General features: G+C 55.8%; 11 protein-coding genes across 11 annotated transcripts; 5 read left to right on the forward strand and 6 right to left on the reverse strand.

The window, feature by feature from the left end:
- Positions 1–885: 885 nt before the first annotated feature.
- L969DRAFT_97163 (uncharacterized protein) lies at positions 886–3,545 on the forward strand (the record flags this gene model as incomplete). Its single annotated transcript, XM_014709519.1, has 8 exons — positions 886–1,012; positions 1,143–1,326; positions 1,585–1,790; positions 1,841–2,242; positions 2,292–2,402; positions 2,453–3,217; positions 3,270–3,317; positions 3,367–3,545. The coding sequence occupies 8 exons, from the start codon at positions 886–888 to the stop codon at positions 3,543–3,545; spliced, it is 2,022 nt and encodes a 673-aa protein (XP_014565005.1).
- Positions 3,546–4,027: 482 nt separating this feature from the next.
- Positions 4,028–4,861, reverse strand: L969DRAFT_20165 (uncharacterized protein; the record flags this gene model as incomplete). The annotated part of the gene is made up of 3 exons (XM_014709493.1): positions 4,028–4,464; positions 4,519–4,572; positions 4,825–4,861. The coding sequence occupies 3 exons, from the start codon at positions 4,859–4,861 to the stop codon at positions 4,028–4,030; spliced, it is 528 nt and encodes a 175-aa protein (XP_014564979.1).
- A 75-nt stretch (positions 4,862–4,936) lies between these two features.
- L969DRAFT_20166 (uncharacterized protein) lies at positions 4,937–6,113 on the forward strand (the record flags this gene model as incomplete). Its single annotated transcript, XM_014709494.1, has 2 exons — positions 4,937–5,376; positions 5,432–6,113. The coding sequence occupies 2 exons, from the start codon at positions 4,937–4,939 to the stop codon at positions 6,111–6,113; spliced, it is 1,122 nt and encodes a 373-aa protein (XP_014564980.1).
- Positions 6,114–6,211: 98 nt separating this feature from the next.
- On the reverse strand, positions 6,212–11,021 carry L969DRAFT_54734 (uncharacterized protein; the record flags this gene model as incomplete). The annotated part of the gene is made up of 4 exons (XM_014709520.1): positions 6,212–6,595; positions 6,641–8,548; positions 8,603–10,425; positions 10,478–11,021. 4 exons carry the CDS (start codon positions 11,019–11,021, stop codon positions 6,212–6,214), a joined length of 4,659 nt encoding a protein of 1,552 aa, XP_014565006.1.
- Positions 11,022–11,212: 191 nt separating this feature from the next.
- Positions 11,213–13,011, reverse strand: L969DRAFT_54914 (uncharacterized protein; the record flags this gene model as incomplete). Its single annotated transcript, XM_014709521.1, has 4 exons — positions 11,213–11,928; positions 11,979–12,633; positions 12,686–12,817; positions 12,868–13,011. The coding sequence occupies 4 exons, from the start codon at positions 13,009–13,011 to the stop codon at positions 11,213–11,215; spliced, it is 1,647 nt and encodes a 548-aa protein (XP_014565007.1).
- A 661-nt stretch (positions 13,012–13,672) lies between these two features.
- Positions 13,673–13,906, reverse strand: L969DRAFT_28270 (uncharacterized protein; the record flags this gene model as incomplete). The annotated part of the gene is made up of 2 exons (XM_014709518.1): positions 13,673–13,710; positions 13,768–13,906. Coding segments are annotated over 2 exons (177 nt in total), but the record flags the coding sequence as incomplete, so codon positions are not given.
- Positions 13,907–13,933: 27 nt separating this feature from the next.
- On the forward strand, positions 13,934–14,244 carry L969DRAFT_67392 (uncharacterized protein; the record flags this gene model as incomplete). The annotated part of the gene is made up of 1 exon (XM_014709522.1): positions 13,934–14,244. The coding sequence occupies one exon, from the start codon at positions 13,934–13,936 to the stop codon at positions 14,141–14,143; it is 210 nt and encodes a 69-aa protein (XP_014565008.1). The 3' UTR covers positions 14,144–14,244.
- An 85-nt stretch (positions 14,245–14,329) lies between these two features.
- L969DRAFT_97167 (uncharacterized protein) lies at positions 14,330–15,166 on the forward strand (the record flags this gene model as incomplete). Its single annotated transcript, XM_014709523.1, has 6 exons — positions 14,330–14,341; positions 14,481–14,504; positions 14,562–14,583; positions 14,636–14,675; positions 14,886–15,050; positions 15,103–15,166. 6 exons carry the CDS (start codon positions 14,330–14,332, stop codon positions 15,164–15,166), a joined length of 327 nt encoding a protein of 108 aa, XP_014565009.1.
- A 94-nt stretch (positions 15,167–15,260) lies between these two features.
- On the reverse strand, positions 15,261–16,301 carry L969DRAFT_20169 (uncharacterized protein; the record flags this gene model as incomplete). The annotated part of the gene is made up of 2 exons (XM_014709495.1): positions 15,261–16,151; positions 16,203–16,301. The coding sequence occupies 2 exons, from the start codon at positions 16,299–16,301 to the stop codon at positions 15,261–15,263; spliced, it is 990 nt and encodes a 329-aa protein (XP_014564981.1).
- A 566-nt stretch (positions 16,302–16,867) lies between these two features.
- On the forward strand, positions 16,868–21,924 carry L969DRAFT_54889 (glycoside hydrolase family 26 protein; the record flags this gene model as incomplete). The annotated part of the gene is made up of 12 exons (XM_014709524.1): positions 16,868–17,438; positions 17,489–17,793; positions 17,847–18,244; positions 18,302–18,627; positions 18,885–19,317; positions 19,377–19,473; positions 19,539–19,697; positions 19,750–19,873; positions 19,933–19,990; positions 20,036–20,258; positions 20,310–20,524; positions 20,577–21,924. The coding sequence occupies 12 exons, from the start codon at positions 16,868–16,870 to the stop codon at positions 21,922–21,924; spliced, it is 4,257 nt and encodes a 1,418-aa protein (XP_014565010.1).
- Positions 21,925–22,004: 80 nt separating this feature from the next.
- On the reverse strand, positions 22,005–22,903 carry L969DRAFT_254292 (uncharacterized protein). The gene is made up of 9 exons (XM_014709525.1): positions 22,786–22,903; positions 22,704–22,733; positions 22,636–22,652; positions 22,558–22,571; positions 22,395–22,503; positions 22,333–22,344; positions 22,241–22,275; positions 22,172–22,185; positions 22,005–22,121 (listed from the first exon to the last, which is right to left on the reverse strand). The coding sequence occupies exons 1-9, from the start codon at positions 22,848–22,850 to the stop codon at positions 22,085–22,087; spliced, it is 333 nt and encodes a 110-aa protein (XP_014565011.1). The 5' UTR covers positions 22,851–22,903; the 3' UTR covers positions 22,005–22,084.
- Between the last annotated feature and the right edge of the window lie 3 nt (positions 22,904–22,906).

Consider the following 22,906-nt stretch of genomic DNA (forward strand, 5'->3'; position numbering starts at 1 on the left):
CCTATATCCGAGCGGCCTCAGACGTTCGACATTTATTCTAAATTTCGACAAATTGACAATCTCAATGCTCTCGAGGCTTACAACTTCTCATTCACATAGCATGCCACCTACTTGCATGTTCTCCCTCGCATTTGTCTTCTTTGCCCTTGACGACACCTTCAGTCTGCATCTACGGTCTCAGCATGACGCTCGCCAGGGCTATTTGTGAAGCACTCAAATGCCAGCATCATTTGACTTATGATTCAATCTTTGCGTCCTGTGAGGCGCTTGAGCTGCACCGATAGACGCACGGTCTCGGATCTGCAATGCCGCTAATCGCCTGAAGCCGCTGATCTCTCAGAACACACGTCGGCCGTCCAATATCACATCAACGGCACGCTGCGCCAATGTAACCTGCCACAGCCGCCCAGGATCTGCGGTCGATATGCGGACAGATTGCATCGAGCAGCCACGCATCGGGTAAACCACTCTTGCTTGATGAGCTTTCTGACGGCAGGGAGAACGAGATACTGAACGACGATCTCGTCCGCGCCGTCACACAGTATGCAGCAATGGCACTTGTTGCTGTGGAAGCGATCTGTAGCCTGGAGCCACAGTAGCTTANAAGCGCTTGTGGTGGGGCCGGTTCACACTTGTCCCCTCTCTGGTCATCACCAAGCCGCCGAACACTAAGTCATACTAGCGACTAGCGTGCATGATTCTGCATCGTCTCGAGAACGCTGAATATACCCACTGAAGGTCCTGCTGAACTCTGCAAGCATATGCACGGATTCAATGGTCGACACGTGATCTTTGCCTTCGTGAGCAGACGCGTAATTCAGTGTGACATGTGACAGCAGGGCTTCTTAAGAGCTCAGGGCGCCCCGACATCGAGCATGCTCGTGTATGGCGGCCTCGACTGCAAAGCCCGCAGAGACATCGTCTAGTGCTCCTGCATTGCGATCGGCGCGAAAGCATGAGGATAAGGAGCGAGCCTCATACGCTAGACTGGCCTTCGTCAGATCTTGGGGACGTATCAGTTAACCTTCGGGTGACGCGTCCAAGCTTCCTCAGTCGTGGGCTGAGTGCACGAGTGCACAAGGCGAGACCATGTCGTCGAGCGAGATTTCGAGCATAGACTGTTATCAGTGTACCAAATGCAGCCGGTCAGGAAGCTCGACTGATCTTGTGCGAAACGGTTGCGTCATCGATTGACTTCATCGCGTCCATGCCAATCAGTGTCAAGCCAAATTCCCGATGGCCAAGCTGCAACGCTGACGGCCAGCATCTGGTACCCATGGCACGTGCGCAGTCATCGTCCCGGCTCAAGTTGCAGAGCACCTTGGGGTCTGTGCGCGTCGTTCATCTGTGTGGCACGAATTGTCCTCAAGTGCTCGAGCAAGAAAGGAGCGCATCAAATTGCAAGATCATGTCCAGCGTGATGAGCCGGCGAACACACTTATGGACGATCGTAGATGCAACTTGAAGTACAAGAGAAGTGCCGACGATACGCTGCGCGACAGAGCACCTGTGGCGGTCGCGCCTGCAGCTGTCGCATCCGAACGATCCGAACATTCGACGCGATCTTTGATGTACATGCTTGAGGAAGTCAGGCAAGTGGCGTGTACTCTTCGTGAATTTGCAAGTGCGTAGGAGAGGCGGGTGCGGAGTACTCGATGTGATCGGGAGCAAGGTGAACGTGGAGGAGACACGTACGGTCAACAATCTCGGTTGCTGGCCTTTGGCCTTTCGCGATCACCGACGTNAGTGCGTCAATCGCGCGCCTTCGGAGCAGGCGCAGACCGTCTTCGGTACAGTCAGCATGGATCATTCTAGATCACATCATCGGGTGCTTGTTCAGCGAGCCCTCTGCGTACACTTGCGCACCAAGCAACTCGAGTCATGCCGCACGAAAGGAGCTACACCGCTCCTGCTGGCGAGTGGAGCGACAAATCATCTCACTCGCAGACCTCTATCAACAACGATGATGACGAGTCACATCATGGCGCAAGCAATACTAAATCCAACGATCCCGTCAACCTCGCCTGGGAAAACGTAGAGAGCTGGACGGAGCGACATCGACTCGATAGACTGAAGGTCAAAGCGCTTGACAAGAGCATACGCAGCCGCGCAGAGCTACTTGCCGAAGCTGAGAACGATCGCACCGCTGCCCTGATCGACCAAACTCGGTCGGCCGAAGAGCTCGCGCAGGCCTGGGACAAGGTCAGATCACTGACAGCTGCGTCTTTAGCGGTGCGCCTTGGTATGTACTGAGCGACAGGGATGCTCAGTCGCTCATCATGCGCTTGCAGTTCCGCTTCCACGGAGAGGAGGTATCGAAGAAGCCGAGCATCTGGGCCAGAAGCGCGTAAGGTCTGAATCTGTGCAGGAACCGCTCGAAACTATTCCAGAACCGATACCGGGTGAGCAGAATCCCAGTCCGTCACTCGCAAAAGCTGATTTCTCTTTGTAGAATTGATCTCAGCCAGCACAAGTACTGCTGCGGTCGTGATCAAAGCCGTCGAGCCCAAAGAGAAGCATTCAAATGATCAGGGCCGCATACTTATCGAGAGATTACCCCTGCCGCCGCGCGATTACGCCGCGCTCGAAGGACAAGCTCGCACAACGCGCAGCAAGCCAGCAATTGCAACTCGTATCAATCTAGTTCCGGACCCAATTGCTCCAGAAGATCCAACAGATCAAGTTCCCGAAAGCAAGAGACTCAAGAGAAGTACGGCCGTCGCGAGCAGTGCCGTTGCCGCGCAAGAGCTCTCAAACGAGCAGTGGCAACAGATTCATTGCTTCTTCTGCGCTAAGGTGACAGCATGCCTCACGTACCCTTATGAAGATGGTAGCGAGGCGGCGATTTGCTTCAACTGCACCTACTCGAAAACAGACAGAGGCTTCGGCAATAGAGTCAAAGATGCAAGTCGAGTCGAGGCACAATGCGCTGCGCTTGCAGCGAAGCTTTCTGAGCTCACCCCTGGACAGCCGGCAAAGCCAGAGCAACTCATTCACGAGCTCCGTAAAGACGCGATGCAGAGGATCTTATCCCTCCATCACGTTTCGGCTATGCTGTACCAAATCGCCATTTGCGCACCTCGCAATTCTGTCACTGCTATGGCGACTGCAGAACTGAAAGCAATGGTCTTTGACTATGTCTTTGCCGATCCAAGTTTCACAACAACTCGCTTCGAAGCATTCAGGGCGATCAGAGGCTGTACCCTCTGGTGTCCAAGTAAGTCATACTCACCTTCATCGGATGCGAGCTGACGTTCTTACTTCTTCAGAGACTGCCACTGAGGCCAAGCTAAGACACCTAGTCAAAGCTGCAGAGCGTAAGTCGTCGAGCCCGTCATCGTCTTACGCTCATCTTCGTCGTCGCAGTTACACAGAGAGCGTACGAAGGCTTCATGATGCCCAAGCTGAAGACGCCCATCTCTGCTGCCACCAAAAGTCGCTACATCAAGTGGTGGGACACGATCCTGCTCGTGCATACAGTGCAACCAAATATTAGCTTCGACAAGCTCTACGACGCCTTTGTTGAGATCACGCACACGGATTAGTGATCAGTCCGCACTGGCAGAAATTGCTGTCAGGCGTATATACGGGTATCACAATGCAATCGGCGACACGACGTGGACAGATCCTTCGAGCAGCTGAACGAGCACTTCATCGTCAAACGAGCTTGGCGCCACAGTGCAGACACGTCAGTGCAGACAGCTCCTAGCTCCTCCCAACGTATGCGATCGCCGCTTTCGTCATAAGCACAAATCGGCTATACTGTATTGCTGTCGTAGAAACGGCAGACAGCTATGGCAGCAGGGCATGGCTTCTCTGCAGCCCTCATATGTGACAACACACAAATGTAACACTCTTCATTTCCCGAGAGTGATGCACGAAGCGTCGAGCCTCCTGATGCATTGTGCGGGCACCGCACGAGCACGGCGGTGAGCATACACGGTGCAGGCCGATACGCTCGACAAAGGGCGAGCGTCGATGGGCGCCCAACTCGCTTCTGATGAAGTCTTGCTCGCGCCTCTCGTGTTCATGGCTCTTCAGGAGATGCGTAGGCAGGAAAGGGCGGTGGCTCGGGCGGGGAAGCATTGGCGGGATTGATCATCTCTTCGTCTCCCTGAGCCTCGTCTTGCCTGTCATTGTCTTGACCATTTTGACCTTGCGGAAGCTGACCGTCTTGTCCCTCTTCGTTGACTGCACTAGCCGCGCCCGCAGGCTCTTCCGCTTCTTCGAACGGCATCAAGATCTCCAGCGCCTGTTCATTCCAGACGCGAGCTTGATAGCGTAGGTTGGGCCGAGTGAGCGCGGGCAGGTTGGTGGCGAGAGAGCGTGACTGGTGCAGCGTGCTTGGCGCTAGATGGGGCTGCAGCGTCGTCGAGAGACCTGCGCGCCCTACCGTGCGCGAGAGACTCGATCCATACGGGTTGCCATAGATGTACGAGGGATGACTGCTGGCAGGCAAGACGGCTGAGTTGACTCATCAGCCAAAGAGGCAGAAAGAGCGCGTTCGCGAGAGCGTACTGTCATCCTCCTCGTCTTGGTAGCGAAGCAGGAGGTCTAGCGGTACTTCGATATCTGTCCGACAAAGTCAGCAGGGCGTCTGAGCCAGTGAGAGCGAGCTTGCCTTCGTCCTGAGTGAGATCAATGTCGAATTCGTCCGATAGGCTCTCTCTGCATTGCTCTAGGTGTCTCGTGTGGATGTAGCAGAAGCGGTCGTCCTGCTTGACCGTACGTCAGTCATGCTAGGCCTGGTGGGCCGATGCGCTCACCGCCATCTCGTCATTGCCAGTCGCGAGCGAGTCAATAGATGGCGAGCGTCGCGCCTACGCTTCGGCCTCCTCACGAGATTGCGAGCACTTCCCATCGACTGATCAGCGTGCCCACAGCCAGCACATAGGCTTTCCACACGAGTACACCAGTCAGAAAACAGCATCCAACGATGTTCAAGTCCAGCAAGAACAAGTCGGTCATTCCGCCAGTCCAGGATGACAGACAAAGCTATGCACCTCGTCCCGGCCAAAGCAGCGCCAATGGCTACGGCAGCTCTCGAGGTCCGCAAGCACCAGTAGGCGCATCTCAGTACGCTCCAAGCGAGCGTGCACCAAGCTACCGCACCAACACCTCCTCGACTTATGGTGACCCACCGCGTTCGAATGGCTACGGCGCACCCGCTGCGACGGGCTATGGCGCACCTGCTGGCCCTTCTAGGACCGCAGGAGGCTATGGTGCTCCTGCCGGACGAGGCTATGGCCAACCTGCCGATCGTGATGAGTTGTTCAAGGGCGCCAAACCGCCAAGCGACCGCTACGCGCAACGTTCATTGGACAACATTCCCGGCGAGCAGCAACAAGTCACCCAAGAAGAAGAGGACGATGAAGTGTACGTCGTCCTTCACGAGCGCATGCCGGCTGAGCTGACGATACTTTTTGTACAGGGAAGCGATCAAGCAACAGATGAGATTCACAAAGCAAGAGAGTCTGGGCAGTACACGAAACGCGCTCAGGACGGCAAGGGAAGCAGAGGAGACCGCTCGCAGCACTCTCACTCGCCTCGGAGAACAAAGCGATCGACTGGCCAACACTGACCGCCATCTCGACATTGCCAAGGGCTACAACGATCGAGCAAAAGACGAAGCTGAGGAGATCCGTCGACTTAACCGGTCCATCTTTCGGCCTACTTGGTCGTTCAACAAGGAGAAGAAGCGAGACGCAGAAGACGCGAGGCAGCTTGCTCGTCACATGCGCGAGAAGGAAGAGCGAGAAGAGACCCGCTTACAAGCCATGCAATCACAACAGCGCATCGAGGGTGCTTTCCGCAAAGCCGGCAAAACATCATCATCGCTCGATCGTAATGGTCCACATGCTACCGCCCAGCGGTTGCAGCAGCGCTCGAGGTACCAATTCGAAAGCACGGCTTCCGACGATGAGCTCGAAGATGAACTCGATAGCAACCTGAACGAGATCGGCGATGTTGCTGCTAGACTCAAAGTCATGGCCATGGCTGCCGGTCAAGAGGTCGACTCGCAGAACCGCAAGCTGGACGGACTGTCGACCAAGACGGACACGCTCGATATGCGCATCTCATCGAACACCGAGTATCTCAAGCGCATCAAGTAATCTGACTTCACGTAGATCCGATAGTGCTCATCCGTGTAGACATGCATTGTGTACTGTACTACCTCTCACCTCTCCACACGACGTCAAGATGCATGTGCTCATGACACGGCAGGATTTGTATCTGGATCTGGATCGATAGACTTGCGCCATTCGTCCAAACGAGCCTCAAAGGCTTCGTTGTTCGCTTTGAGTGCATCGCCTTGATCACTTTGCTTCATATGCGCAGCACGCAGGCCTTCGGTCGATGGCATGCGCTCTCGCGCAGACTGTTGTCTTACCCCGCTGCGCCGACGCGATCGTAGGGATGCCTTTGAAGCTTTGGTGCTAATGGCAGAGGAAGCGCGACGATTGCCTGAGCCTATCGAGATGATCGTCGAAGTATTCTCTGGTCCGGACTCTTGTGGCATACTGTCGATAGCTCCAGCATCACGCAGTACAGCGTGAAGATCCATAGATACGCGCCTTAGCGTCTCTCGAATAGCCTGCATCATCTGTCAGCTGGCATCTCGCTAATCGTAGCAGCCTACGCCGTGCTTCTTTTTCAGAGAGACCGAGGTAGCGAGTCGACTACTGTTGCCGTCTGAAGCACCATCGGCGTCAGAGTCAATAGTGAGCTCAGCAGCACGAGGTCGACGAGATACTTCGCTTTCACTGCTTAGAATCGATGCAGTCTCGTCGCACAAACTGGCCACATTGTCGAAGATGTGAGATTGCTCTTTGGCCGACAAGATCTTCCGGACGCGTTGCAAGATGGCAGCATTGGCAGATTGGAGCTCTGCTTTAGCATTGGCTTCCACGGCAAGCTGACGCAAGGCTTCAAGACGAGCCAGTCGTTCTTCGTTGACCAGCTTCTGAGAGTGCTCGGCTTCTCGGTTGGCGCGGCGCTTGTCTTCCTTAGCAGCAGCGACGGCTGCTCGGCTTTCCTCTTGCAACCGCTGAATGTTCTGGTGCTCGTTTGTGTAGCGCGATGCGAGGCTCAGTACGGCACGTTGAGCTTGCTGAAGCTCTCGACAGTTGATCGTCAATACAGCAGCCATCTGAGCATCTTCTTGCGCGCTGAGAAAGGCCAGATCGCGTTCATCGATTGCTGCAGCCCCCAAAAGCCGACCGAGCTCGGTTTTCCGCTTGCCAATCTGACTGACACTATCGATTGTAGGGGCTTTGCTGAAGAGTGAGCGGACACGTGAAGGCACCATGGCTGCTTTCTGCTCGACCAGGCGTTCCAGCGCACCGATGATGATGTACTGTCGCGAGTACCAGACTTCTTTGCACGCCTGGCCTCGTCTTGTAGCATTGCGATCGCTCTGCTCTGAGGCAAGCTCGCGCGACAAAGAAGCTGGACCTCCGAGCTGTTGACATGTCTTATCGAGCTCGGCTATCTTGCGATCTCGTGCAATGCCGCGAGAGACGAGTGGCATGCACCCAGCAGAGCATTTAAGGACGCACGTGTCGAGCCAGACGATCAGACAATCGAGCTCGTCGATAAGTGCAACAGTCTGCGCCGTTCTTTCGTCGATAGCGTACAGCCAAGCTCCGGGGTCGAGCAAGTACTGCTGAAGATCGCGCGGATGGATGATGGAACAAGCTAGACCGTCCCAGTCTGCAACTGCTGTGATGCGCTGAAAGGTCAGGACGGCTAGGTCTCGGATTGCAGGATCTTTCGAAATGAAGAGTACGCGACCTTGCGCCGATGCAACTTCGGCAATTGTGATGAGCGCGTCAATCGAGAGCATGGAGAGCATCGAGCATGGTTGGAAGTCAAGTTCTGGCAGAGCCTTGTTGCCGCCTTTGAGACCCACAAGAGCTGGCATCTGGGCAGAAAACGCTTGGCCACGACCTGGCGGCGCGACGAGAAACTTTGTGCCTGGTAGTGGCACTGGTGTCTGCATGAGCTGCTGAGCGCTTTTGAGATCCTCTTCGAAGCTTGACTTTGCACACAGCACCAGAGTGTCGAAGATAGGATAATCACTGCAGTAAATGCATGCTCGAGGAAGCCACAGCTCGAGGACGCCAGACAGATGTGAAGCCTGCGGGCGAGACTTGTACGCTTGACCGGGCATGAGTGTGCCATGAGCAGTAGGTGGCGGTATTTGCGGATCATCAGAGTCATCACCAGCCATCAGCTCTCGAGATTGTTGCACGAGTCGCTGGCTGAGGTACTGCATTGTCTCTGCGTCCAGCTCGCCAGCTTGCAATGATGACTGGAAAGCCATCATCTCGTCGTTGGTCGCCCGTATCCAGCCGCGATAGACGCCAGCATAGATTGTCCGCCGCGCGGCACGCTTGTGTGAAGGTGTCGAGATGCTGGCACTCAGGATATGACTGACCGGCGAAGTCGGCATAGTCTCTTTAGGTATGTCAAACTGGAAGAGTCCGATCTCCCTGGGACGCATATCCGTCGCTTTGACGATGCTCGCGCCAGAAGGAAATGCAAGCTGCCAGAATGTGCGACTTCAGATCAAGCTCTCTGTGCAGCCCAGGACGCGCACCTTGGAAAGCCGTGCCTGGATATGTCTCTGTACTTCCGGCTCAAGCAAGTCGCGCTCTCGTATCTTCCCTGTGTAGAATTGCAGGAGCTCACCCTGCCATGCCTTGGGTGCAGTGCAATCGGCAGAATTGTATGCACGCCAGGCTGTCGGCGTTGAGGCAGATAGGCCGACCTTCAGCGCGCACGTGAAAAGACGACTTGATTCTTCAAGTTGACTGCGCCAGGCTTTTGGCTCTTCGATGGCTTGAGATGCACTGCCATCTGCCCAAGGTGCTCTTGGTGGCGTAGTTTTGGCACTGTCCTCTTGCTTTGACTTGTAAGTCAGACTTGCGGCAGGTCTAGCCTTTGGCTGCGTTGCGCTCCGTCTGATCGCACTTGTTTGCTTCGCTACACTGTTGCGTTTGCTGGCACTCATCGAGCGCGAGAGACTGGCCATCGACTGTGCCTTGCTGACGGCTGATTCGCATTCGGGAGAGAGGCTTGCCGTTGAGCCCGCAAAAGTGATAGTCCCTGCCGCCCGATCACCTGCGATGATGTCGAAGGCAGCTGCGGCCTGATAGACAGACTTTGTCGTAGCAGATCTACTGTCATTTGAAAAGTGTCCAAAGGGCAGCTTGTCGCTGCGCGCATATGCCAGCGAAGCGCTGCTCGAACTCTCGCGACGCGAGTGACGTGCTGTGCTCTCAAAGACTGAGGACGGAGGCGGCAGCTGTAGAGGGAGCGGTCGCTGAGGACTAGGTTTACGCGCGTTCGCCAATCTCTGCTTATTTTCAGCCGTACTGTCTGGCGAAGTAAGTGAGCTATGCAGCGAGATCTTACTGAGCGCTATGCTGGAGCGCAGGCTTGTGACTCGCTGTACAGCTGCATCCGACTCGGTCCTGAGCATATCGATGAGATCGCTCTCGTTCGTAGAAGGACTGTCGTGAATGGGACCGTCATCATTGAGCGCCTGAGAAGTCTCGGTCGAGTAGCCATGCGTCGATTCGCTTATCAAGCTATCGCGGCTTTCGAGCATAGGCATGTTGCTCAGTGGCGCAGGTCCCTCATCGTCTAGCTTCGGCGGTGGTACACGCTTGACTTTGCGCTCGCTAGCGGAGCGCTTGCTGCTTATACCGCTGGCTGACGAGACCGAGGTCATGGACGGCACGGCAGATACAGGCCGTACATCCGCCAGGTTTCCTTGAAAGCGAGGCTTCGAGATGCTCTCAAATTGATCGGTCTCGGAAGTGAGCGTCGAGCCTGTCGCAGAGCGTACAGGTGGCAGATCACCAATCAGCGGGGTACGTGACGAGCCGAACATGCTAAGCGTCGTCATCGTACGACGCTTAGTTGGTTTGGTCTCGCTCGTCGCTCGTTCGCTCTGGTCGCTATTGTCAACCGTCGCATTGGAATCGAGCTCAAGCCATCCGGTCTTGGGCGAGGGCGTGTGCATTGCACATTGTGTGGCTTGCATGAGCGAGGTCGGAGACGCACGTGTGCTGGATGCAGAGCTCTCTCGTGGCGAGGCGAGCGATCTCTCGGGAGCCGAAGCGGTGATGGTGATATCGATCTCGCGCGAGACGCGCTGCGCGTCTGCAGCTTTGGCCTTCGGCTGGGTAAATTGAGCTGCAATGAGACCTCGCTTCATGATGTCAGACATGTCTGCAGCTTGCAGTTGTTTCGCATCTTGGACGAGCGTCGGAGAGCCGATATTGAGCTCGGTCGCAGAGCTCGGACTGTTGAGCTGTACAGTCGGTATAGGCAAAGGTGGCGAAGGCATCCTCGAAAGACACTTTGGCCGTTCGATATGACGAGGCGGACTTGGCATCGGTGGCTCACTATCACCTGTGCATGAACAGTGAGTACAGCGCTTTTGACGTCATCGGCCCAAGCATACCTTTGACTTCCTTACCGTCAGTCTTGCGGATGCCGAGGAGATCACGCAGCGAGACACTCGTCGTTGTACGTGGCCGCTTCTGCGCTGAAGAGAGTGTGCGTAGCCTCACAGAGATGCGGGAGGCTGAGGCTCGCTTGCTGTGGCCCATACTCGCCTCGCAATCAGAAGCCGCTTTGACAGGCAGATTAGGCGGATCAAGACCAGGTTGATTCCATGATCTTGCAGACAGGAAGGAAGGACTGACAGACTTTGTATCAGCTGTGTCTACTGCGTCCGTTTGCAGCTCGACGCCGGGAATGGGAACGCCCTCTGCCTTTGTCAAGGCACTGAGCGAGAATTCGAGACCTGAGAATCTGCTCGTGAAGGAGTTCTTTCCTCGCGGTCTCGGTCTACGGGACGACGGTATGCTAACAGAAGTCGAATCGCCTGCAGACGACGGCACCGCGCTCGTCTCCGTCTGGTGAGAACGAGCGTCTGTGTCACCACCTCGACTCTTGATTGAGAAGCCCGAGGAGGCTTTGCGGGCCAGAGTGAGAAAGCCCATGGCCAACAGTGTAGCGCACTAGCGTTGTCAGGCTGAGCATGAGTTGTTGAGGAAGGAGGAAGGGATGTTTCAGCAGAGCCTCGTCGATGTGTTTCGCGGCCGCGCACAAACACAAACGCCCAAACCCGCGTCACTCGACGGACGCCATGTCCGGGTCTGGAGAAAGCGGCGGCGCATTGACATGCAATGATCTATACAAGTCGTTTGCCTGATTGTCCTGCTGACGCTCTAGAGCCAAAGCTAGAGAACAAGCCTCCCTTGCCATGACCCTTTTCTCCAGGCAAAGCGAGCTCTTGACTTGATGTCTCATTCTTGTCTGACTTTAGCTCGGGTTTGACCTGACCTTCCTCGAGATCGTGCTTCTTGCCCACTTGTACTGGTACTTCCGTGAAGCCAGACGTAGGCAAAGCACCTTGCGCGGGCGATTGTGAGCCCACAGGCGCGGTAGACAGAATGATCTCTGCAATCGCAGGTTGCTCGACCCTTTGCTTTGGTTTTCGGGGAATCTGAGGCGCATTTGCTGCACCAGACTGCGCCATATCGCTCAGAGCTGCCTCGACTTCTCTTCTGAGCGCGATGAGTTCTTCGTCGACTTCAGGCACGCCGGCGGGGACGTTTGTGCCAATAGACTGTCGCCAAGTCGTCCCTCTCTTCCTCAGCAGAGCCGTTAATTCATCTTTGATGATTCGTGGCAGTCCTACGCCCTGATAGCCGAGCGCAGTGTAAAGCTGGACGAATGAAGCGCCTGCTTGTGCATAGTCCAGAGCGTCCTGGCCAGTCGAGATACCGCCACAGCCTATCAATGGAACTTTGCCCTCGGTCTTGCGATACAGGGTCGCAAGGGCTTGTATTGCCAGTGACTTGAGAGGTGGCCCGGAAAGTCCTCCCACTTCGGCCAAGCGCGGATCTGACGTAGGTGATCAGCGCTGCTGTATCAATAAAGGACAAGAAGCTCACCTGTGCCTGCGCTGGGTGGTCGGGAGATGGTCGTGTTCGAAACGATGATGCCATTGATGCCCGAATCGAGGACTGCCTTTGCTACATCGCCCAGTTCCTGAGCCGAAAGATCTGGAGCAACCTTGACGAGCACGGGCGGTTTGACTTTACTTTTCAGATCGTTTCTCGCAAGGACGACGCTTTCTAGAAGTTCTTCGAGCATTCCCTTGCGCTGCAGGCCGCGTAATCCCGGCGTATTCGGCGAAGAGACATTGATCACGAGCACATCTGCATAGGGGCCAAGCGAGTGAACGCCTTCCAGAAAGTCCTCGACATCGTCCGGCTCGCTCGTCTTATTTTTGCCAAGGTTGATTGCGAGAACCTTGCCTTCGTGCAGAGAGCGTGGCATTCCGAGTGAATCAGTCAGTACAGCGTCTCTGCCGTTATCAGACGCAAGCAATCGTGATACAGCATCGACAGTGACTGTTCCTGCTGCCATTTCGTAAGGCGGCAGCAGATTGGTCGGCAGAGAGAGCGCATTGTGGTGAACAAAGTGGCGTATGCGAGCGCGTAATCGCGCAATGACAGCTGCATGACCATCCGAATTGAAGCCGTACCGATTGACACATGCTTGCGTCTCTGGTATTCTGAACATCCTAGGCTGCGGATTGCCAGGCTGCCTCGTGCGCATGAGCCCACGCGCGGTGTGCTGACCGCACAGGACTCACTTGAGCTTGGGGTGTCACCGAGCCAATCTCGACATAGCCGAAACCGATGCCAAAGAGGCCGTCTATCGCTTCTGCATGCTTGTCAAAGCCTGCAGCGATACCGACTGGATTCGAGAAGCGTTTCCCCCAGAGCTGCTCTCGGCTCAGCTCGCTCGCGTGGCGCTGGAGGGGAGCAGGCATACTTCTATTGCTAGCACGTCATCGTCTTGTACTTTGTCGACAGGCGCAAGGCCGCTGGCCAGTACTTTGACAGCAAGCTTGTGAGCTTTCTCAGGATCGTCGCTGGTCACAAAATTGATCACAGGCACTGCAAGCCATCTGCACATGGACAGTGGGCATGAGCACTTTGTCGGGGGAGCTCCAAGCCTGCTTGCCTGTGAATGCCAGCTCGCGAGTCGTGTGCATAGGCGATAAAGAGGCCACCGAGCAGTAAGCCTGTTGTCGTCCAGAAAACGGTTCGTGTCCGTTGGAAGGCAGGCTGAGGAGCTCTTCGCAAGCCGAACAGGGTCCGACTCTGTCCCTGCCGGACAGAAGCCACAAACCGTGGCCTGGCAGCCGCCCTCAGCGTAGCCATTGGTGTGCGGTGACAGCAGGCGCGTCGCATTAAGCTCACAGCGACTCGCGGCTCTGTGCTTCATAATGGGGCTGTCAGATCATGAGCACAGTCTGAGAAGTCTAGTGCGCGTGCAGAGGGTACAACAGAGTGCAAGAGAGCGAAGCCGGTGATTCGTCGCATGCCACACAGAGCTGAGGGTGACGGGCTCGAATAAAGTCATGACGGGATGATTACTTGGGCGGATAGCCTTGCTGCATCTGCGGTTGCATCTGCGGTTGCTGTAGAACAGTTGCATCAGCTGCATCTGCAGTGGGAGGGGCGCTGCTTACTTGTGGCGGGCCTCCAGCAAGGGGCGGTGCTGGCCCTTCACGCGAGCAGTTCCACTCTGTCAGTGGTATGAGCTCCTCGTTCGCATTTGAGCGTAGTGACGCACGGCAGATGCTGCACTGCCAGAGATGAGAGCTGCTGTCTGTACGCGAGCGGCAACGTCAGCCGGCAAGCAGATACTGAAGTCGATGCAACGGACAGGGAATCAGAGGTATGTAGCAGAACTCAAAGATGTCCGTCTGCTTCACGGCTGCGATAGATGGGTTGTGGCACCTGGGACAAACTCGCACGCTGCCGTCGTGCTCATCCTTGTACTTTGTCTGGCAGCCTGCCCTTAATGATGATAAGCCTCCTATCTAGCTCCTATGGAGTTTGTCGACGGACCGCAGGTGAAGATGAGTGGAATGAAATCCATGTCGGTCAGAGCAGGCTCAAAGGCTGTCTACGCTGCTAGTATAGATCGCAGGACGGGCTACGGTAGCTATTCCGGACTGAACTTCGCCTCTGCCTCTGCGACGCTGCCGATGATGCGCGGACACGATCGTCGAGCTACGGAGCCGGTCTACGCTCGCTAGGGCGGCTTCCGCACGAGTGTAGAAGTGACGGTGCAGTGCGCTCAAGAGCCAAGAATCGCAGTTGGCTGGGCGGACGATTTCGAGCCCAAAATCGGCCGACGCGGGTGATGTGGCGTCGTTGCGTCACCACGACGCTCCGAAACAGGCGAGGCACACAGAGCAACTCATCTCCCAGAGCAAGTCAACATGCCTTTCACCGTGCGTCCACACGCTCGCCAATCGAGCTCGCTTCGTCTACATGCGTCTTGCCGCGAAGAGAGCATGGAGACGAGGTCGACTTGCACAGCCGAGCGTCTCTATTTTCATATCGCCGTACTGACGCTGTTGCTCCTTACAGGCTTCAGACATCTGCAAGATCATCGTACGCTCTCCAACCTGATCGAATGACGTTCGGGCACTGACACGAGCGAGCGTACAGTTGGCCATCTTCGTGCCGCCTCGTTCGTGACGTCCGGGCCTTCACAGCCCAACGAGCTAACGCTGGCCTTGCAGTTGGTGTCTTCCTTGAGCGAGGCTGCAATGCCGATTGTGCGTCCTTCCTGCTCGTCGTGCTTGCCTCCGCTGACCGTTGCGCCTCGTCTCTCGCGTCTGTGCTGTGCAGTCTGTAAGTCCAGCCATCTCTCCCCTTGGAACGTTGCTCATTTCCCCTTGTCTCACAGGGATCAACGTGTGAGTTGCATCATAAGCAGCGGATGCTATGACATCGCAAAGCTAGGGCAAGACTGACGAAAGTGTCTTATAGCTTGTTGACCATTCTCGGTTACATTCCCGGCATCATTCACGCGCTCTACATGTCAGCTCAGATGCCCTCTGCGCATGCTTCAGCTGACCACGAGGTCATCATACAGTATCTTAAAGTATTAGTAGTGTGCACGATTGCCGCTCGCGCCTCGATAAGCAATTTAGAGTAAGTCGCTCAAGCCTATCGAGCACGAAAGGTAGCTTATGTGTGCGAGCAGATCGCATCGAAGCCAGCCCTCTTGCTCGTTCAGTCCGAAGAAGCCACATTTACCCTACGTGTAACATACACGAGCTCATTGACCTATCGATCGAGAGAACGAGTGATGAGTATAGTCTGCATGAATGAGCACAACAAGCAATATCGACAAATGAGATATCAGTTCAATGTGATGATCAGATCAACCATCTCGAGGTCATAAAAGTCCATGAGCAGCACGAGTCCGCGAGCTTTCTGACCCTTGTCTGTCGCTGCGATCAGGGTAGACTTGATGCGCTCGTTGACGCCGGCAAAGAGAGACAGGCAAGGTATCGAGAGTCCCTTTGCAACGACGACAGGATATGCGAACGGCGGAGAACCACCCGATGTAAAGTCAATGCGCCAAGCATTGTCGGACGCTTGTAATGGGATCATAGGCTTGCACGAGCTTGTCGACGATGCTCGCGAACGTGACTGGTCGAGGGGAAGCAAAGCATCCTCGATCAGCGCAGCGGACACGGCTGCTTTCTCAGGTATGTCAAGTACGCCGATCAAGTAACGATCTTGTACGATGACGTCTCGTCCGTCGAAGAACGTTCGCCAGGCTTGTGGTTGGTTATCGGGCCACGTTGGCAGCTGAATACCTCCTGGATCCTGGCCAAAGCGCGAGAAGAGCACCAACTTGCCTCTCGCTTCGCGGAGGGTGGGTATGCGTCGCTCGAGGAACCACCGCTTGCTGTTTGTGGCGATGAGGTTCATGACGGCTTGCTCGAATCCTGCCGCTCGGTTCTCCTGCTTGATGGACACAATGACGAATTCGCTCGGATGTTTCTCAACGAAATCGACGAGGAGGTTGAGCACATCGACTGCTTTGAGCCGCTGAGACTGTATGCCATGGTAGGCCAACAACTCTCGCGGCTGTGTATTCTTCTCGTCCAGGTGCACGTGGCGCCTCTTCTTCTTGACGTAAGCGAATCTCACATCGATGAAGCGAATGCCTTCTAGAAGCTGTTGCTCGAGCGCCTGGGTCTGGCAGACCGAGATAGGAAAGCCATAGAGTGCCAAAGTTTCCTTGACGATGATGTCAGCCTTTACATCTGCTCGCGAGCACGGATCGCTCACATGGGTGGCAGGTAGACATAGTTCTGCGATGCTGATCTCGTCACTGATGTGCTGCAGCCAGTCTGCTCGCTCATAGCCATCGCAAGGAATGGGCGGCATCTGGAACAATTGAATCTCGACGCGCGAAATGACGTCTCACCAACTTTGGGCCAGCGCAAGGCCGCACAGACCCTTTGAGCGGCACAGACGACCTCAGGAGGGGCGCTCACAGGTGATTTGGCTGCCGCTGAGGGCTTCGGCGGCACCATGACAGCTTGCGGGTTCATGTCGTCGATAGGAGCCAACTTATCGGAAATGACTTGCATTGAGATCCAGTCTGGCTAAGAAGCACAAGCTGGGCTCGTACAGAGCCAGCAGGACAAAGACGACATGGTCGTGGCTACAAAGTATCCTGATGAGCTTGGCGAGGCATAGACGCCATGCTTGGCGACCGCCTTGACCGAGCGCCCAGCGTTGACGCGACGCCACCCTTGCGACAGCCGGGATGCCGGCGATCGTCCGTCGAAGACAGTCGGGCGTAGATCCTCAGGCGACTCCATCGGACAATTGGAAAGTGCGCAGTTTGCAGCTTCTCGATCCGGAGAGGCGACACACGCAGTCTCTTGGTCGGACAACAAGTCCATTGCTGCAGCGAGAGCGCTCACTGTCGTAGACAGACACTAGAGATGGCGAGGCAAGTAGGCCGCCTGACATGTCTGGCAGCTTGTATTGCAAGAGCCATGGCGGCCCCTCAGTTCACTTTACCGCCGCTGACACCACTCAGCATCGCCGGTGACCCTGCTTCCTCGACCTCGATTTCGCTCGCCTCGCTCTCGACTGCTACCACATCGGCCCCGCCGACAACAACGAGCGCCGTAGCAATACCCACGTCGACAGGAGCGCTCTACGAACCTCCTGGGAATCAGGTCATCCTTGGCGCTTGGGTCGATCAGGCGATCAACTACAGCGATACACCTGCTCAAGTCAACGCCAGACTAGAACGCAATTTCGGCATGTTTCAGCAGACGCAAGAGATACCCTTGGTGCCTTATAACTTTACGCTTGGCGCTGGCGGACAGGGCAGTGAATTGCTTATTGCCGCCACAAACACTTCTGCCGCACTCTTCCTGACTGTATACCCTGTCAACATCACCGCAGTGCAACCCGTCGATCTAGAAGCATTAGGATACCAATGTCAATCGTATATTGAGCAGGGTCGGCCCACATTCATTCGATTCGCGCCGGAGATGCAAGGTCGTACGTGGCGCAACGACGTCCGTACAAGACTTCGCTGAGATGCAAAGCAGCTTGGATGCCTTATGGCGTACAGCCGACAGAATATATTGTGATGTGGCAGGCAATGTACCGAGCCGTCAAGGCGGTCTCGCCTAACTGTGCTCTTGTCTGGGGACCCAATATCGGCAGCGGATATCCCTATGGCGTCACACTCGGCGAGATACCCAACGTTGCAGACCAGCGGGCGCTAGATACAAACAACGACGGCGTGCTTGACAGCTCAGATGACCCATTCACACCGTACTACCCCGGCGATGACTACACCGATTGGCACGCTGTCTCGCTTTACTACAAAGGACCCAATGGTGGCATGAGCGTGAGCAGCATAACTTTGACCATAAAGGTCGCACGCTAATAGCTCCACCGCAGTACAACCAAGCTCAACCGGGCGGATTTGTGGCTTCACTGCTGGCCGGCAGTGACCCAACAACAGGAGCCGACTCAGGCTACAACTTTTATCAGACCTATTGCGCCAACAAGCCGAACAAGGCTTGCATGCTCGGCGAGAGTGGGGCTGCTTACCATGTCACTTCGGACGGCGATGCCTCTCAGCTACAGCTACAACAAGCTTGGTGGCAAGACTGCCTTACCAACGCCACTTTCTTCGATGCTCACCCCCGACTGAAAGGCATCATGATGTTCGAATTTCTCAAGGAGGAGTATGACACGGGAACTGCGGACTTGCGAGACTATCGTATCACGAACGCGACAAATATCCTTAGCGCTTTCCAATCGGACCTGTCTTCGGTCGCTACTCGCTATGCATGGTGCGTTCGATTGACCCTTTAGACCTGATTGTGCTGATCGTGCGTCGGCATGCTCAGGGCTTCAGCGACAACGATTCTCAATGCCTGCCCGTCGTCGGTCAATCTTTTGGGCGTCGTCACGACCATCTCGGGTACCGTCTTGACGGTATACGAGACACCTTGCGCGTCACTACCGCCCGTCACTTCTACAGCGACCACCTCCAGTGCTGCTCAGCCGAGTCTGACGGCATTGGACCCTGCAGCTGCAGCCAGGATGACATCCAGTACTACCTCGGGATCTTTCGCCACCTTTAGCGCTCTGGGCTCTGCACCATCAGTGCAGCACAGCAATAGCGCTCTCTTCATTACTGCTTCAGTCTTTCTTGCCAGCACGCTCGGCTTTAGTCTGTTTTGGGCATGACGAAGTCGCTTCGTTCATTCTGTCACAACACAAGCAAATCACACTTCGCAAACTCACTTCTGACTTCTATGGACACTATTAGCTTGTTGACATACATCTGTAGACTGTATTGCATCGGGATCACTTGCCTGTCGTGGCAGGACAGGTGCCAGGCTTAGCATGACCGAGACGCGTCGATTTTCCCACTTGGAGCCAGCAAGCCGGCGGCCAGCGAGCCCATGGCCTCGTCAGTGATGTCAGACGCTGGTTCTCTCAGCGACGTCGGCTCCAAAGATCCCTCCCTTGAGCCTGTCGAGTCAGTCGTCGCCGAATCCGCGCCTCCTGCGACCCGACGACCGACGAGAAGTCGACAGCGACCCGTCTCGTCCGCCGCATCGGCCGCATCTACTGCAGAGACCGTCAACCCACTCGTTGCAGCCCTCGATGCGCACAAAGAGAGAGATCCCTTGCTGACAGAGGAGCTCGCAGTCGGCTTTATAGAGATGACGCCGTCGGGCAAGCTCACGACCTCGCATGAGGACAGGCTACCGCCGCCACCCGCGGTCAAGGGTAGCGTGCAAAGCTATGTACAGTCAGCCGTAGCCCATAAGCGTGCTAGCATGGGATCTGGCAAGTCACACAATGATGCGCTCACGCTATCGAGAACGAAACCGACTACTGCGATTAAATTTAGGTAAACCCCATGCTTGGTCGACTATGCTTCCTCCTGACTGACTGGTTATCGTGTCCCAGTCCTCTCAAGGGTACTCGTCGAGCTCGTAGAGCTGAAGGCGAGCCAAAGTCGGACGATTTGTCGAGTGCAGACACTCCCGAGCCCGAGAATGGGATCGTGAGCGAGTGGTGTGGCTTGTATGCTTTGGCTGACCAGTCGGTGTCCTTCCGCCGCTTGCACAGATGAACAATGACTTCTGCGACGCTTGCAAGGGAAAGGGACACTTTCTATGCTGCGAGGCATGCCCGCGATCTTTTCACTTCAGCTGTCTGGACCCACCGCTCGAGCTGTCTGATCTGCCAGAGAACAGCTGGTATTGCTGCACCTGTCTCTTTTCTAGGGTATGCTGAGGGTTCACTGCGCGCATCAATAGCTGACTGCATATGCTTGCAGCGGAAGACAGTTGTGGCCATCCCCTCCGAAGCTGGGCCCTTCACGACGCTGATGACCAAAGTTGCCAAAAGCAACGTCACCGAATTCTCTTTACCGGCGAGCATACGCACATTCTGTAAAGATGGTGAGCGCCTCTGTCTGTCCGGTCGCGATACCTGCTCAAGGATGGTCTGGTGGTCGCAGTCGCAAGCAGAGAGAACGGCGATTTCATGGACCTCGTCGAGCATAAGCCAGCGAAGAAGTGAGCGAGATTTACTGTTCGAAATCGTGTCTCATCTGCAAGCAGAACCGGCGTCGAGGAGCGTGACCCGTATAAGCTCAAGTCAAAGTCAGGCGCATCTGTTCTTTGCTTCCGATGCAAAGGCGCAGCTTCTTCGCCCTCCAAGCCTATTCTATCCTGCGATTTTTGCGACCAACACTGGCACCTTGACTGTCTCGATCCTCCGATGGCATCTATGCCTGCGCCAACCAAGCGATGGATGTGTCCCACGCATCCTGCCCATGTCCAAGTAAGTCGCGCCACTGCTTCCGTTCAGCCGGCTACTGATGACTCCCGTCAGGCCAAGCGAAAGAGGGCGCGAAACACGCCGGTCGTCGCGATCAGCAAACCCGGTCAGCGCAACAACGGCGACATCGATATCGTACCCGGTCGATTCTCGCGTTATTTCGACCAAGAGGTTGACTACGATCGCATGAATGTCAACGGCGTGCGGTATCAAGTTCCGGAAGACGCCATCATCCTCGATTTCTGGACCAAGGCCAAAGACGCGCGCAGGTAAGTCTATGATTTGTTCAGTTGTCAGCGATCGCGCTGACAGATGGCATAGTTTCCGGCGGGTACGCGGCAATACCAATCAGGGCGCCCTCAGTCAATTGGCTGAGCTACAGTCGACATTCCAGCGGCAGCGCGAGGAAGATTCCGAGTCACTCTCAACGCTATCCGATCTGTCGGACTTTGTGCTCAACAACTTCCCAACCGCGCCACATCTGGCGGCGCCCGTTTCGGATGGAGGACCGCCTAGCGCGGATATGGACGCGGAGCCCGATCAGGCTAGCATCTCACCAATCCTCGCGCAAGCCGTCCTACAGCGGGTCCAAAGCCCCGCCGAAGCCTTGCCGACGCCTGACAATAGCTCTGAGAGTTCCGATGAGACCGCTGGCGTCAAGGTCAACGGACAGCCGAAGAGCCCTTTTGACGGTCGCCGTGTAGTAGGTCGGACAATCTATGGCGCGACGACGCCCAATAGCATCACGAGCGGCAGTCCAACGCGACGAGCTCAGAGCAGCAAGCCCGACTCGGCGACTGTTAGCAATGGCAAGCCACATCCGAGCGAGACCATTGATAGGGCGCCTTCGGCCGAATCAGCTCTACCAGCACCGGAAGATGGCATTTTGGGAATAGACAATGCGCAAGACGCGCGCCCGCAAAGCAACGCCAAGAAGCCAAGGCATCCGCTCAAGATCAGGTTATCGCTGAAAAGCAAAGGCAGCGCAAGAGCAAGTCCAGAGTTCGAGGAGCACCCCGTCGTGCAGGACACGCCTGTCGCGTCGACCTCGAGCTCTACAGATGCCGTGCCTGAAGGGAGACCACGACGCGTGACAAAGCGTACTCGGCTGAGCCCGCCGGCGGTCATTCAGCCCCCTAGGAGGAAGCGGCCGTCAAAGCCACGCTTCAGCAAGCCAGCAGCAAGCTCTGCTCCAGCACCTGTGCCCATGACCACTGATAGCACGCCACCACCGATGACTTCCTTACGAATAGACGACGTTTTGCCTTCGTCTGGACCGCATTTGACCGCCGAGCGATCTCCTGCAGCGGCCAGACGCTCCAGGGCCGGCAAAGAGCCAAGCGCGGGTCTGTCTACTGGCTCGAATAGACCTACAGCATCACAAGCATCGGGCTCACCGTCTGGATTGCCTGCAAACGAGAGCGGTTCCCAGGGGCGCTCGCAGTCGCCCATCGCTCTCACGGACGAAACTGGGGTCATGGCTCCGCATTCAGGCACCACGATGCGCAGTGCTACGCTAGACGACGAGCCGCACAATCTAGGTATGGATTCAAAGGCGGCTCTAGCGCAAGTGACCGGCCTGCTTCAAGATGAAGATTATGCCATGCAAGAGGATGACACCCTCAAGTATCTAGCGGCGCCGGCATATGTCGATGGGGCTACGAATTGAGGCCCCTGGGATATTACGATCGTCGTAGCGGACGCGCACAATGGATTTCTCGAGCGTAGCATGGCGCAAAGGTCGGGTCTGCTCGCGAGCAAGTCGTCGGAAGATGGTGTACACATTACATTGAGGGTGTGCCGAGAGCCTCACAACAGAATGAAGACGTCTATCGCTTGCCAGCCTTGCCAGTGGCCATCGCAGTACTGAGCGTGTCGCATTAGCTTGCATATGCTGCAGTAAATAAACCGCTTACTCTTGTGGCGCCTTCTGTGTAGGTGCAGCTTGAGATCAGCTCAGCTCTTAGCAGCGAAGCAATACTCACATCTCTTCGGAACAGCAAAATATGCGGCTCTGGCGCTGCACGGCAGGGTAAGATGTCAGATACGCGACCTCGTCATACGGCGTAAAGCTTGCCATGAACCTCGACTGTATTTTCGGATGTCAGCCTATCAAACCAATGCTGTGAATGGGCTCACAGTGCTCCCAGCCTAAGCTCTGCGTTATGCCAATTCCCCTCCACTCTTGCTCGGTCAGTATCCTTAGCACGCCCGAATCTTCACTTGAGAACATATGCTTCGGTAGCATCTGCAATACGGCCCTTTGATGAGCTCTGCGTAGTGTCATAGCTGATTTGGTCACCTTCAGGAGTCCTTCTGCTCGTTGGCGTTGGCAGCCTAAGTGAGCCCCTATGCCCACTGGAGCACTCGCGTGACGCACTTGGCAAGATGACATGTCTGTCTCGTCCGCGATCAGCACAGCAATGATCTAGCTGCGATGCGACTCGCCTGTATTCGTGCGTGTCGTCGCTATATCGTCTGCAAAGCAAAATCATTCAGACATAAAGAAGCGTAGGCCCACGTTGCGCACTCGGAGTAATGTATGAGATCGATGTAGTCGGACAGCGTCTTGCCCTGCTTGCTCTCGTCCGGCATCTTCGGCTGTCTTTTTCACTCGCAGGGGACGGACGTCAAGTCGCGCGAGCAAGACG

Source organism: Mixia osmundae (genome assembly GCF_000708205.1).
Source record: "Mixia osmundae IAM 14324 unplaced genomic scaffold scaffold_14, whole genome shotgun sequence".
In the NCBI taxonomy this organism is placed as follows: domain Eukaryota; kingdom Fungi; phylum Basidiomycota; class Mixiomycetes; order Mixiales; family Mixiaceae; genus Mixia; species Mixia osmundae.